The 13,779-nt window shown below is 42.4% G+C and overlaps 1 protein-coding gene across 1 annotated transcript in view; it reads left to right on the top strand.

The window, feature by feature from the left end:
* The first annotated feature begins 3,981 nt into the window (after window positions 1-3,981).
* twsg1a (twisted gastrulation BMP signaling modulator 1a) overlaps window positions 3,982-13,779 on the top strand; it is a 25,454-nt gene continuing 15,656 nt past the window's right edge. Inside the window, exons 1-2 of the mRNA XM_008302522.1 lie at window positions 3,982-4,109; window positions 4,760-4,921. Coding sequence (XP_008300744.1) covers window positions 4,793-4,921 — 129 coding nt within the window. The 5' untranslated portion in view covers window positions 3,982-4,109; window positions 4,760-4,792. The remainder of the gene's footprint in view (window positions 4,110-4,759; window positions 4,922-13,779) is intronic.

Raw genomic sequence — 13,779 nt, 5'->3', positions numbered from 1 at the left:
AGCTTTAACCTGGTTCCACATATCGTTACTGTTCGGAGTCAAGGCTGTTCAGTCTACTCAGGTTAACTAGTGACACATCAGTATGTGGTGATGCTGAGACGGAAACAGTACTGCTGCTGTTTTCAAAGTTTCCTGCAATTAAACAGGTAGATCTGAGTTGGTTTCCCGTTAGACACATTTTAAGTAAAACAACAAGATTATATAAACCATCTGACCACATTCAACCATCCATCCATCTATACCCCACCTAATCCTCACTAGGGTCACGGGGGGTTGGAGCCTATCCCACCCTGGACAGGTCCAGCCCCCCGTGACCCTAGTGATGATTAAGTGTTGTATAGATAATGGATGGATGGATGGAAATTGTCGTCTTTCCTCAGTAGCATGTCACAGTATTGAGTAGCACAACAAGACAAACTTCACTTCCTGATTTGATCACAAATGTCGCGTAAATGTTGCTGAACTGCTGGATTCTGTCTGTTCTGTTAAAATGTTGATGTTGGATTTGAATAAGCCAGTGCATGATGATGTGATCTAAATCTGCCAATACTATATCAACATGTTGATGTTGTATTTCAATACTTGGCGTTCTATTATCACACGGTTTCGTAACTTTCATGTCAGCATAACCTGTACACTGTGTTGGTCTCCTGTCTCACTGTTTTCGTACCAACATGTTTGAACAGTAATCAGTGAGCGACCACGGCTCAAGTGGTTCGAAATGCGCTCAAGTAGTTTTTCTTTCAAACAGCCCAACAACGTACGAGTTTTAAAAATATCTGGAAATAAGAGAATGAATAGTAGAACAGAAGTCTCATTTATAGACAAAGTTGTCCCACTGTTTATTTCATGGTCAGTCGGTAAGGAGTCCTGAAAAGCCTCGAAACATCTGTCTCAGAAACGCTGGTATCACCAACAGTTTCTGACAGTATCCAGAACACCGACACACCTGTTCCCCGCCTCCCAGCACACCTGTTAGGATTACCTCCACCAGCGCCCTCTGGTGGAACGATCACACTGCTGTCCATGCTACCAGTAGACACCATCGCCTTAACTGGTCACCAACGGACAAATCTCTAAAAAAACCAACAATAACACTCGCCCTGCTAGCTGTGCCCTCTTAAACACAAGGTCACTGGCTAATAAAACCTTTCTCCTAAATGACTTTATCTCAAGCAGTAAATTGGACTTTCTCTTCTTAACTGAAACCGGACTTAGATCTGGTGATATAAGTGCATTTTTTGAATTATGTCCCCCCGATTGTCCAACGCCCCGAGGCTCTTTTATAAAAGTGGATTTAATCTGTACCCTCATCACAGTAGAAGAACCTCCCAGCTTTGAAGTCCTGACTTTCAAAATCAGTTTTGATAACCCTGTTTGTTTCACTTCTATCTATCACCCCTGGAAACCCCACAATAGTTCATCAGGATTCTCTGATTCTGTTTCTCCTTTTGTTCTTAGTCATGACTACATTTCATTGGTTGGTGACTTTAACATTCATGCTGACCTCTTGATACTCATTTCACATCTGATTTTTTAACTACATGTGAATCCTTTCATCTAAAACAGCACGTTTCATCTCCTACACTTCGTTTTTACCCTGGGTTATGACATGAACTCCGTCTGCCTCAGGGATTTTATCTGAGATCCCAAAATGGTTTTATTTGATCTAAACTGCATTTCTGTTGCTCCGCGTTCTAAACAATGTATGCATTTTAAATAACAATTCAGCTGCTGACTTTGCGGCCATCTTCAGCACTGATGAATGCAACAGTGTCAACGATATGGTTGAACAGTTTAATGGCGTTTGCTGGAGGATCAAATAGTTCCTCTGAAGGCTACGCCGTGTCGGCCCTGCATGAATGAAAATATTAGGAAGCTAAAAAGAGAATGCAGAAAAGCTGAACGACAATGGAAAAAAAAATCTAACCTTCAAATTCATCGAATCCATATGAGGGGTTTAATGTCATCATTTAATCACTGAGAGACTCTTTGACTTCTACAGCCGAGTTGCCTCAAAAAAAACATAACTGATTTCTGTTTAACACCATCAACAGTCAACTAAACCTTGTCCCAGCTACTGTTTGTGCCTCGTCTGTAAATGACTATGAAACGTTTTTAAGTATTTTGCTGAAAAGACAGGAAACATCAGATCAGCAGCTACTCCTGTGATCACCTCCACCTTCACCTCAGCTTCAGCTCTCCATCACAACGTTGGACGAGTTCACCCCCTGTTCCCTCTGGGATCTGATTGAGATCGTGTCTCACTACCTGTAAATTGGATATTCTGTCATCTAAGTTTCCTAAAGAGGTTTTTGGAGTCATTGCCCCCTCTGCCTACTTAACAATTGTTCATGAGTGTTTTTTTTGTCTTGTCTGGTCCTGGATTATATCTGTATCCAGATCCAACACTCCCCAGTAACCACCGTCCTTTATCCAAGTTATTTCCAAGATATTTAAAAAGTTGTTGAAAAGGTGGCTGCTCAGCAAACTGTTGTTGCTGTTATTATTGTTGTTATGATTGTTATTACTAATGTTGTGTTGGTGTTGCTAGTACAACAATTTCCCTGAGGTTTTTAGCAAAGGGATCAATAAAGTTCTATCTATCTATCTATCTATCTATCTATCTATCTATCTATCTATCTGTCTAAACTTTTAGAAACAGTGGAAGGAAACAACAAATTGCGGGACTCATTGGACTGTGCTGCCTTCACATGATTTTACTGAACAGTATTGTTATGGTTTTGTTTTTATAGTGTATATTGTAATGTAACATGTAGATTAATTTGTTTATTTACCTGTGATTTCACTAGATTCTATCTGTAATTTAAAAAAAAAAACAAAAAAAAACAGGGTAAATCTGAAAAATAACTGCTACAAAAACATTTACTATGATTCAACCCTTGACACATATATTTTTTTAATTACAGTTAACATGTAAATTAATACTTTTTCTGTGATTTTTTTCTAAATGTCGTCAATTTGACAAAACAGTGAGAATTGACCATTTTTCATACCTTAACATTCATAAAATTTCTTTCAAATATCAGGAAAAATATGACATGTTGTGGTCAAATATTGTCAAAGAACAAATTAAGATTTTAGAATTTTTTTTACACTTTGTACAAATTCCTTCATAAAAGGCCAGCCAGCATGTGACTTAGAGCCTTTTCCTGTGATTTTACTCGTTATTATTTGGAATTTAACAAAACAGGGAAAATGTGGGAATACAGATTTTTATTATTATTATCTACATTTTTTTTTTTTAGTCAACATGTAAATTACTGCTGTTTTCTGTGATCTGACTAGATACGATCTGAAATTTAACCAAACAGGGAAACAATGAATATTTTTTGTTTTTTTTAAAGAATAATTTGAACTCATCTTTCCTCGACCCTCACCTCCTCGTCCTTCCTCCTGACCCTGCCTGAAGCCCAACCGTGCCTCCTCTGAAGGTGTGTCCTCCTCTTCCTCCCCTGCAGCCCGCTGCCTGCTGGCTCTTTGATCAACATGTAAACACCTGTGGAGCTAAATGGCCCATCAGAGCGTTTCTGAGGCGGCTACAAATGAGCGCAGGGTCGCGCCTCAGCGGGGCGTCTGATCAGCTCCGCGGCTTCCGAGTCGCCCCCTTTTCTCACCTAATGAGGCCGCTGATAAGAGCCGAGACAAAGGGCCTTTTAATAGGGCCTGGGGGCCGGTTGGGAAGAAAAGAGCTGTTTGCGTAAAAGCGGCTAAACGGAGCCCACCTGGGCAGCGCCAAAGACCGGAGCGCAACACTTTTACGCACGGAGCTGCAAAGTCGCTTCTCGGTGTGTTTTTTTTTTTTAACGAAGCGGTGGAAGGATCGTTCTCGTACGTTATTCTGAAGACCTCAGTCGGTGTGTGTGCGCGACCTGAGGCCCGGTGTTTCCCTGCACACTCAGAAAATGGAGTGTGTGCCTTTAAGGCGCCCGACTGCCTGTCGCTTTGTGCTGCGGAGAGACTGACGCCCTCTGGACACAGTGGACAGTTGAGCGGCGGCAGAACACCATCCTGGAGAAGTTCAAAGAGAGAAAACAGCCTCCGTCCTGCTCCAAAAGAAAACCTGCGAGCTCCTTAACTGCGTCGTGGTGAGTTTAAAACCTTCTAACATGTTGATTTCATCGCTGTTTTTTTTTTCTCCCCTTTGCGCTCGATTCTCTTGTGGCTGCGTGCGAGTAAGTTTAGCGCAAAAAAAAAAGGAGAAAGGAGGAAAAAAAAAAAGGAAGAGAGGTGAAGAAACGGGACTGAGGGAGCTAATGTTCCTCACATGTTCTGTCTCCGTCATGTGAAGTGGAACAATGTGCAGCAAGTGTTGAAGTGTAAAAGCGGAGTTTGGAAAGTGTGTTAAAGCGCAGCACATGAGGTGGGGAAAAAAAAGAAGGTGAAGGGAGCTGATGTTGCCAGATGTGTGTGTGTCTGCATTGTTATTCCACAGTAAAGTGAGCAGAGCTGGCTTTGAATGAAGTGTGACGCAGGCCTTTTGGAAATGGGATGTTTACATGCATGACAAAGCAACATTTGCATCCACTTTTTGGGTGCATTTTGCCACTTAAAGCACAAAAACACATGGAGTTTGAAGTGTAAAAACCTCCAAAGCTGGTCACTGTTAGATGGAGCAGATCCTCACTACAGCATCTCTATCATGCACCAACTTTTCTCCACTTTCCTCTTGGTGGAATTCCTGTTTATTTGTCTTTGCCCTCCACGTCTGACCTGCTGCCTCCCCGTGTTGATGTAGGTGTTTCCAGTGCCGTGCTGGTGAGCCGTCAGGATGAGGCCTGGTCAGCTGATCCTCCTTCCCGCCGCCGCCGCTCTCCTCTTCCTCCTATCAGGGCTGTCTCTGACCTCCGGCTGCAACAAAGCCCTCTGCGCCAGCGACGTCAGCAAGTGTCTCATCCAGGTGAGTTGACGCTGGACCCAACCGGCAGCAGATTTCATGTTGTAATACCTCAAATGTGGAGGATAATGTGCAAAATGCAGCGTGCTGGTGCCAGATTTGTGATTAAACCGCATGAAAACGTGGTTTCATCTTCCAGGAATTGTGTTTACAAATGAGCTTCGCCTTGCTGAGGTTGCTTTGCGGTTGCAGGAACGTTATCTGAGGTGAATCTGAGGCACTTAACTCATGAATGTGAAGATCTTCTCTGCAGATTAGGGTTCAAGCTTGTGTCACTGCTGCCGGTTCTCTCCACAAGAACACGAGAGCGGCAAAGCAGCAGTCCGATCTGCTGAAATCTGCATAAAACTTTGCAGAAGCAGCGTTGCTTTGTTGAGGAGCTGAATTTGTTTCAGCTGTTCTCGAAGCAAAAAGAAAAAAACCTGCCAGTTTTGTACAAGCAGTTCTCATAATGAGAAATAGGCAGCGGCAGCCAAAGTTAAAATCTGCCAGGACAAGATGGAGATTTGGACCCGAGAACAAAGATGGAATCTGTAGTAAAAGAATGCAGATACATTCCTTCAATAAGCCAAGAGAAGTCTGGAAGGACGCTTGTTTTCCAGAGAGAAGCGATGGGAGTCTATCCCGGCTTCACCTGATGGGTAGTTTGGGTTTTAGATTTACGGCGTCGTGTTCTGTTTGATTTATGACGTTTCCTTCAACCTCCCTGACTTCTGACTCGTGTTGACTTTCTAACATCACTTCCTCCGTGTCACTTTTTCCCTCCTCTACATCTGAAGGGCTGCTGCCCGACAGTTAACACAGATTCTTTCATGCATTCTTGTTATTTTGAGGGGAGAAAAAAAAACTTTAGAAAAGTGTTGGCCTGTCTTTTCCACCACCTGTCAAGTTCGATTTGAGCTGCTGCTGCGGTCGCTCTTGTATTCTGTCCTGCGGGTGAGTCCTGTGTGTTTAGTGGCCCTGCCTCTCCCATTAACATCTTTTTAAAGCACTGTCATTAACCTCGGTGGCTAGTTCACCTGCTTGACCTCCGTTAGTCGATGGGAGAGGGAGCTGCAGGTAGAAACTTCAATTGGAGATTGGAAAAAAGTGAAATCAGCTGACAGAATAGTTGATGTTTGTGTTGAATTTTTTTGCCATTTGACATCCATTGTAGCCTGCAAGTGTCTAGAAGTCTGAGTATATGGTTTGTGTCTTTACCACAAGACCATCAAGATCAACAAAATATTAATATACAAAGCAAAATACCAAACATGTTCTGTTTCCAGATGTAAGGATTTGCATCTTTTCACCTGTTGGCTAAAACATGAAATTTGAAGGCCTCACATTGGGTTAATTTTTACCTTTTTTGGGGATATTACCAAACAATTTGCTTTGGATCCTCAGTTTTGACCAAATTTAGGTGGTTTGTTGTGGCCTGGATATCTATGATGAGGCAAAAATGTGCCACTGAGGCCCGCGTTGTGTTAATCTGCTTAAACAAAGCTTTAAAAGAATAGTTAACATGTATGCACTGGGCCTCAAAATATAGTAATCCTACAGCGTCCGCATTAATGTAAAGGTTTTGGTTATGGAATTAGTCAAAAAAGACAGAGCTCTGAGTGGTCTAGGGGCTCCAGTTGCTCCGTTTTCCTGGTTGCTAATCGAGCTTCATCCCATTTGGACAAAGTAAACCGAACCTTTATGTTGCTTAAAGGTGGACACTTTCTTGCAGCAGTTAAACATAACCGCTAAAGCTCAGAAAGACCCAAAAATATCAATAAATAAACTAAACTAGCAGCGTTAGTAAGAAACAAGTGCAAGTACAGGCGGTTTTAGCATCTGTTGCTTTTTATTCAAGTTTACAAACAAGCTTTAAAAAGTGTTTTTTAACACCAGTGTTGTACCAGCGAGCTGTCATGAACAGCCAGCATGTCTGTGTATAAGCTGTTAAGTCAACCAACATGTCACCCACTAGTGAATGGCAGCCATTTTTACCAGAATCAAAGGTGATATCGTCTCAGTTTCCTTTAAATATTAAAGTATTTTGTGATTTAAAACCAATAAAATGAGCAAATCTTCACGTCTGAGCAGCCATAGCCAGCAAATGTTTCACTTCAGTAATCAAATTGTAAGTAGTTGTGATTGTTTTGCAGCATTTTAGATGAACTTGTTCGGCTCAGATGGGTTCCAGCATGTTTGGTGTGAACTTGGTGAATGTACAGTCCTGACAGTGGAGCCCAGAGGTGGGACAGCATGAGTGCTGAAGGTGTTGGGAGGTGATATTTATAGATGGCACCATTAACGTCTGTGGATATCTTCAAATGCTGACTGGCAAGAGGACTCCTGGTCGGCAGCAGAGGAATATTTCAGCATGATAACGATCCAAAGAAAACTATGACCCCTGAAACACTCCAGATGACCTCGTTTCCCCGCTTTCTTACATTTGCTGACTACTTGCTCGCTCTACACATTTTAGGCCAAAGTAGTTCAGAAAACGTTGTGCCACAATTTTCCAAAAAGCCAACTTCAGCTCCTTCCGGCTTAAGTTTCTTCAGAACAGCCGTGGCCCTGCTCGGTCCTCTTTACTTCCAGGTGGCTTGTTTCTCTTTGATGAAATCGCCGCTCAGGACGACGAGCCTCTGTAGCTTCCGCGACCCCGCCGACACCAACCCGCTAGCTGTCAGCGGCGAGAGCGATGGTGCGTGTGCCCTGAAGGAGAAACTTTTCCGCCTCTGGCCTCTCCATGTTGCTGGTGATTAGTGGGATCTGTTAGTCCGACGCTCGCTTTTACGCTCTGCTGCCATCTCAAGTCATTTGTCTGGATTCCCCAAAACCCCTGAGGCTGGGAGAACATACGAGGAGGGAGGGGAAGGCGGAGGTCAGGAGGAGGTGTCTTTTAAGGGAGGGGGGGGGCGGGTTTGGTTGGTTGGTTGGTTTGTTGAGGGGGGAAATGTACAGTTGGAAGCCTGAGAAGTGTGCAGAGATTCACAAGCCTCGGCTCGGTCCAGACCGGGCTGTTTGAGCAGGGTGGGGCAGCGGATTTCAAAGCGAACACACAGCGGCGGTCGCTCGGCGGGACGAGGCAGCACATGTTCACTTTCTCTCCAGAGTCCTTTTGTCTCGCTGCAGCTGAGCTTTGACTGATTGCAGCGGTTTCCACTTGAGAGCAAAGGGAAGCCTAATAAGAGCTCTTTAAGTCGCCGAGATAACTTCATCCATCTCCGTGGGGAAACTGTTGTTTTGGAGGGTAGCAGCTACCACTTGTTCCAATTAGCCTATCCATTAGTTTCCTCATTATTTAGTCTCTAAAATAAAGGAAAGCTGCTTGTTTTTGTCCTACACGAGGCCCCAAACCCAAAGAAACTGACTTACTGTCATGCAAGATGTAAAAAGTCAAACATGAGAAGCCAGAACTCGTGCATGTTTGGTGCTTTTACTTGATAAACAACTTGCAAAATGATAAATTGATTTTCATGGTTAATATTGAGTCATGTTTTGGCAGTGAAATGGCTGCAGTAGTTGTTGGCCAGCTCAGCGTTCGGTTCTTCTTTCTTTCCTGCTGTTTTTGATTCAGTTGATTTACTCAAGAACTAGAAATAAGTTGAGAGAGACGTACTTTTTTCAGTTCATGGAAAGAATAGTTTTGCATTTTGGAAAATGCACTTTATAGCTGAAAGTTGGATGAGAAGATTGATACCACTCTTGTGTGTTTGTGCACAATATGAAGCCAGAATATAATTATCTCTTAGAAAATACACCTGACAGCGCCTCTAAAGATCCGCTGTTAACACATTTTCAGGTCTTGTTTGTTTTCATCCATGCACAGACTAATTTGCAAAAAGTAAAATTTATAGTTTTAAAGAGTTTTTTGTAAGACTTTCTCCTGACACTCAGCAGTAAGACTCCAGGACAAACTACAGGACTCTTGGCACGAAAACAACTAAGCAAAAAAATATGAAAATAATTTCCTAAAGCATTTCTGAAGAGTTAAAGGTGCTGATATGCAGATTTGGGATAGAGTCAGGCTTTAAGCTAAACTAAGCTAATCACATCCTAGCTTTAGCTTCATGCTTAACACACAATGCAATATCACTTAACCCTCCTATTACCTTCAAATTTACTGAATTTTTTTCTCCTTGGGTTCAGTTTGACTGCAGCAATTTAAACCTCCAGAAAATATCATAATTAAAATTGTTACCCAAGTTTATGTGTAAATAGCCCTTTAAATAAAACTGAAAAAAGAATGTCAATGACTTATTTAGAGATGTGAAACATTGAATGAGGTCAGATTGACCCCAAAGAAAACAGGAGGGATCAATGTTGAGCTTGATTATAGAATGAGTTATGACCACCAGACCTTTCTGGGTTTGTATTTGTCTATCTGCATATCTGCATCCTGGATCCACATGGAGATGAATTGCCAGAAGGATTTCCAGGAACTGAACAATCAAATTCTGTGTCGTCACGAGATGCAAAGGGATTCAGAACGATTGGTGACCAACTCAGTATCACTCAGATCATGTTGCAGCAGTAATCAGGAGGTATAGAACAAGCCGTAGTACCACTAATCAGAGCTGCAGTGGCGTCCTCCTAAAAGACGGTCGCACAGAGTAGCTCTGAGAAACAGACAGGACGGTGCATCGAACTTCAATGACAATCGGCTTGTTCTTCAGCACAAAACTGCAGGATTACACTTTGCTCAAGAACATTAAAGTGATGCTGATGCCTATTGGGAGCACATTCTTTGGTCAGATGGGGACCGAGATCAGTTTCAGATGATGGTCCTGCATGTTTGGTGTGAACTTGGTGAATGCAAAAGGTGTAGATGGCACCATGAATGCCTGTGGATGTACCAAAGTACTGGCTGATGAGATGACTCCCAGTCTGCAGAAGCTTGCCAGAGAAGAAACATTCCAGCGTCGGAGCAATCCAAAGCAAACTGACTAAATCACACGAGAGTTTCTAAAGAGGAGAAAAGTAGAAACTGTGACCTAGATAAGTATGTCTCCTGACTTGAACACAGTAGAAAACTTCTTGGGGTAGTTTGAAGAGAAAGGTAGAGCAACACAACTCCTTAAACAAAGAGCAGCTAAAAAAAAATAGTGAAGAATGGGCCAGCATCTCTTTGTGAGATCTTTTCAAGGAACTCAAGCAGTTGCTACGATTAAACTACGAGGATCTCTTTGTGAGTTTTGGTGTCCTCCGATGCCGAGGAGGACCGAATCTGTCTTCAAGAACAAAACGTGGACGTACAACATATTGAAAAATTTTTTAGTTTTGAATCTCAGAAGTGAACTTTTGTTGCAATTGAGTTGCTGCTGTAGGATCTGTATGTTTAATATCCATCCATCCATCCATCCATCCATTATCTATACACCGCTTAATGCTCACTGGGGTCGCGAGGGGCTGGAGTCTATCCCAGCCGACTTAGGGTGAAGGCAGGGGACACCCTGGACAGGTCACCAGTCTATCACAGGGCTACACTTAGAGACAGACAACCAAGCACACTCACATTCACACCTNTGAGTTATGACCACCAGACCTTTCTGGGTTTGTATTTGTCTATCTGCGTCCTGGATCCACATGGAAATGAATTGCCAGAAGGATTTCCAGGAACTGAACAATCAAATTCTGTGCCGTCACAAGATGCAAAGGATATAGAACGATTGGTGACCAACTCAGTGTCACTCAGATCATGTTGCAGCAGTAATCAGGAGGTATAGAACAAGCCGTAGTAGCACTAATCAGAGCTGCAGTGGCCTCCTCCTAAAAGACGGTCGCACAGAGTAGCTCTGAGAAACAGACAGGATGGTGCATCGAACTTCAGTGACAATCGGCTTGTTCTTTAGCACAAAACTGCAGGATTGAACTTTGCTCAAGAACATAAAAGTAATGCTGATGCCTGTTGGGAGCACATTCTTTGGTCAGATGGGGACCGAGATCAGTTTCAGATGATGGTCCTGCATGTTTGGTGTGAACTTGGTGAATGCAAAAAGTGTAGATGGCACCATAAAGGCCTGTGGATGTACCAAAGCACTGGCTGATGAGATGACTCCCAGTCTGCAGAAGCTTGCCAGAGAAGAAACATTCCAGCGTTGGAGCAATCCAAAGCAAACTGACAAAATCACACAAGAGTTTCTACAGAGGAGAAAAGTAGAAACAATGACCTAGATAAGTAAGTCTCCTGACTTGAATGCAGCAGAAAACTTCTTGGGGTATTTTAAAGAGAAAGGTAGAGCAACACAACTCCTTAAACAAAGAGCAGCTAAAAAAAAAAAAGTAAAGAATTGGGCCAGCATCTCTTTGTGAGATCTTTTCAAGAAACTCAAGCAGTTATGATTAAACTACAAGGATCTTTTTTGTGAGTTTTGATGTCCTCCGATGCCGAGGAGGACCGAATCTGTCTTCAAGAATAAAGGTGGACGTACAACATATTGAAAAAAATGTTAGTTTTGAATCTCAGAAGTGAACTTTTGTTGCAATTGAGTTGCTGCTGTAGGATCTGTATGTTTAATATCCATCCATCCATTATCTATACACCACCTAATCCTCACTAGGGTCATGGGGGGCTGGAGTCTATCCCAACTGATTCAGGGTGAAGACAGGGGACACCCTGGACAGGTCACCAGTCTATCACAGGGCTACACTTAGAGACAGACAACCAAGCACACTCACATTCACACCTACGGACAATTTAGAATCACCAATTAACCTCAACATGTTTTTGGACTGTGTGGGAGGAAGCTGGAGAACCCGGAGAGAACCCACACTGCACGGGGAGAACATGCAAACTCCACGCAGAAAGATCCCGGTGCCCCCACCGGGACGCGAACCGGTGACCTTCTTGCTGCGAGGCAACGATGCTAACCACCTGCGCTACCTTGCAGCCCTATGTTTAATATAGTACCGTAATTTCTGGACTATTGAGCATATCTGAATATAAGCTGCACCCACGAACTTTAAAAAGAAAACAACATTTTGTACATATATCAGCCGCACTTGTCTGTAAGCCACAGGTGTCCACGTTGTAACATGAGATATTTACACAGAAAGATGTCACACAGAAAGATTTCTTTAACTTTTTATTAAATATGTACCGATAACATACACAAATATGTACCGTAAATGCTTTTTTCTGAACAGTGCCGGTAACACAGCTGGTTAAAAAACACAAAAAATACAGCATCCTACCATGAAAAGTCATTGATCGCTATCTTCATCTTCCTCCTGCTCACTAAAACCACTAAAGTCGTCTTCTTCAGTGTCGGAATTGAACAGCCTCAGAATTACTTCTTCACACACTTCCTCAGTCTGTCTGTAAAAGTCGTAAAAATCCATAAATTAGCTGCATCAGTGTTTGAAACATGTGGAAAAAGTAGCGGCTTATAGTCCAGAATTTACGGTAAATCATGAGCACTCCCCTGGTGGAAATAGAAGTGATTACTGTTAGGTGATGCAATGTTGAGCTATTTTGCATTTAAGTACATTTAAAGGGAACAGCAGTGCAGGTATGTAGAGTCATTTATTGCCCACGGTCAGCCTTGTTTCGTAATGCTAAGCTAGGCTAACTCCCTCCAGCTCTTCTGCTCCACTGAACAGTTAAAAAAAACAACAACAACCAAAAAAAAAAAAAAAAAGTGAAATATGAGCTGCGTGCTTTATTTTCCCCCTCAAGCAGCTGTTTAGTTTTTTATAATTCCACCTTTGAGAGTCATAATTACTCCTGGGATCAGATCCTGATCAGAGGTTTGGGGATCGAGAGGCTGGTGATTAAGTGAGCTGTGTGTGGTTTTGCAATCCCTCACTGGTGAGTCACCGGAGAGTCTTTTATCATCGCTCAGACTGTTTACATGGAGGAGGACGGTTCCTGCGAATATATAAAGGGAGAGGCAGAGAGGGGAGGAAAGAGGGGAGAAAGGGGGAGTGAAGGAGGGGGGAAAGTGTGTTGTTGTGGTGGTGGGGAGCAGCCATGTTCTGTTCTCCAGGTGTTTTCTTCCTCCTCCCTCCTGTTCCTCCCCCATCGCGGTGACCTTGATGTGGAGGAATGTGCTCCCTGTTCAGTGTCAGGAGGGAACCGAGGGGAGGAAGATCGGCTCCTCTCGCCCGCCTTCCAATCCCACCTACAGGCCTTTGCAGTTTTGTCTCCTTTAGTTTGGACTCCAGAGACGAACCGAAGCTCAGCAGCGACGCCGTTTTTTTTTCTTTTTTCTTTGAATGTTTGCAGAAGCTCTTGCAATAATATTACTTCCTTCCATAAAAAGCAACATGAGAAATTCAGCTTGTATTTCGCTGTGTTGGCGAGACTGTATATAGATCAGCATGCAAATAAACCCGCTGAACCAGATCTATGTATAACCAGAGATGGTAGGAAAATCCCTGTAATCCCCTCAGTGTAGTTCCTTTTTAAGGGACCATTATTAGTTATTCTTTGATGTTTTCATTACAAAGCAGAGTGAAAACTGAAGGTTTCATTATCACACTATTCTTCTTTTATTTGCACAGCTGCCGTTTTGTGTTCTCTACTGAATGTCACATGTACACTGTAAAAAATCTGTATTTTTTAAAAACGGTTCATAACTGTAATGTTTTGAACAATTTACTGTTAATTTACAGATTTTTCCTGCTTTGCTAAATTACAGATAATTACCAGTTTAATTGTAGTTTAATTTACATGTTATTCTCCTGAAAGTGGGCTCAAAGTGTAAATAATGTTGCCATCAAAAATCTGTATATTATCAATACTAATTCTCTTTTACAACAGTTGACTGCAAAATGATACATTTTTATTGCATTAAAAAAATAATATTAAATTAATAAATATATATATCATATTTCAAAAAGATATTTGCTGTTATCTGCAGACAAAAAAAATATGATAA

This window comes from Stegastes partitus, unplaced genomic scaffold (assembly GCF_000690725.1).
Source record: "Stegastes partitus isolate 25-593 unplaced genomic scaffold, Stegastes_partitus-1.0.2 Scaffold1827, whole genome shotgun sequence".
Taxonomy (NCBI): Eukaryota; Metazoa; Chordata; class Actinopteri; family Pomacentridae; genus Stegastes; species Stegastes partitus.
Note: the sequence above shows the minus strand (reverse complement) of the source record. Positions and strands in the feature narration are given on the sequence as shown.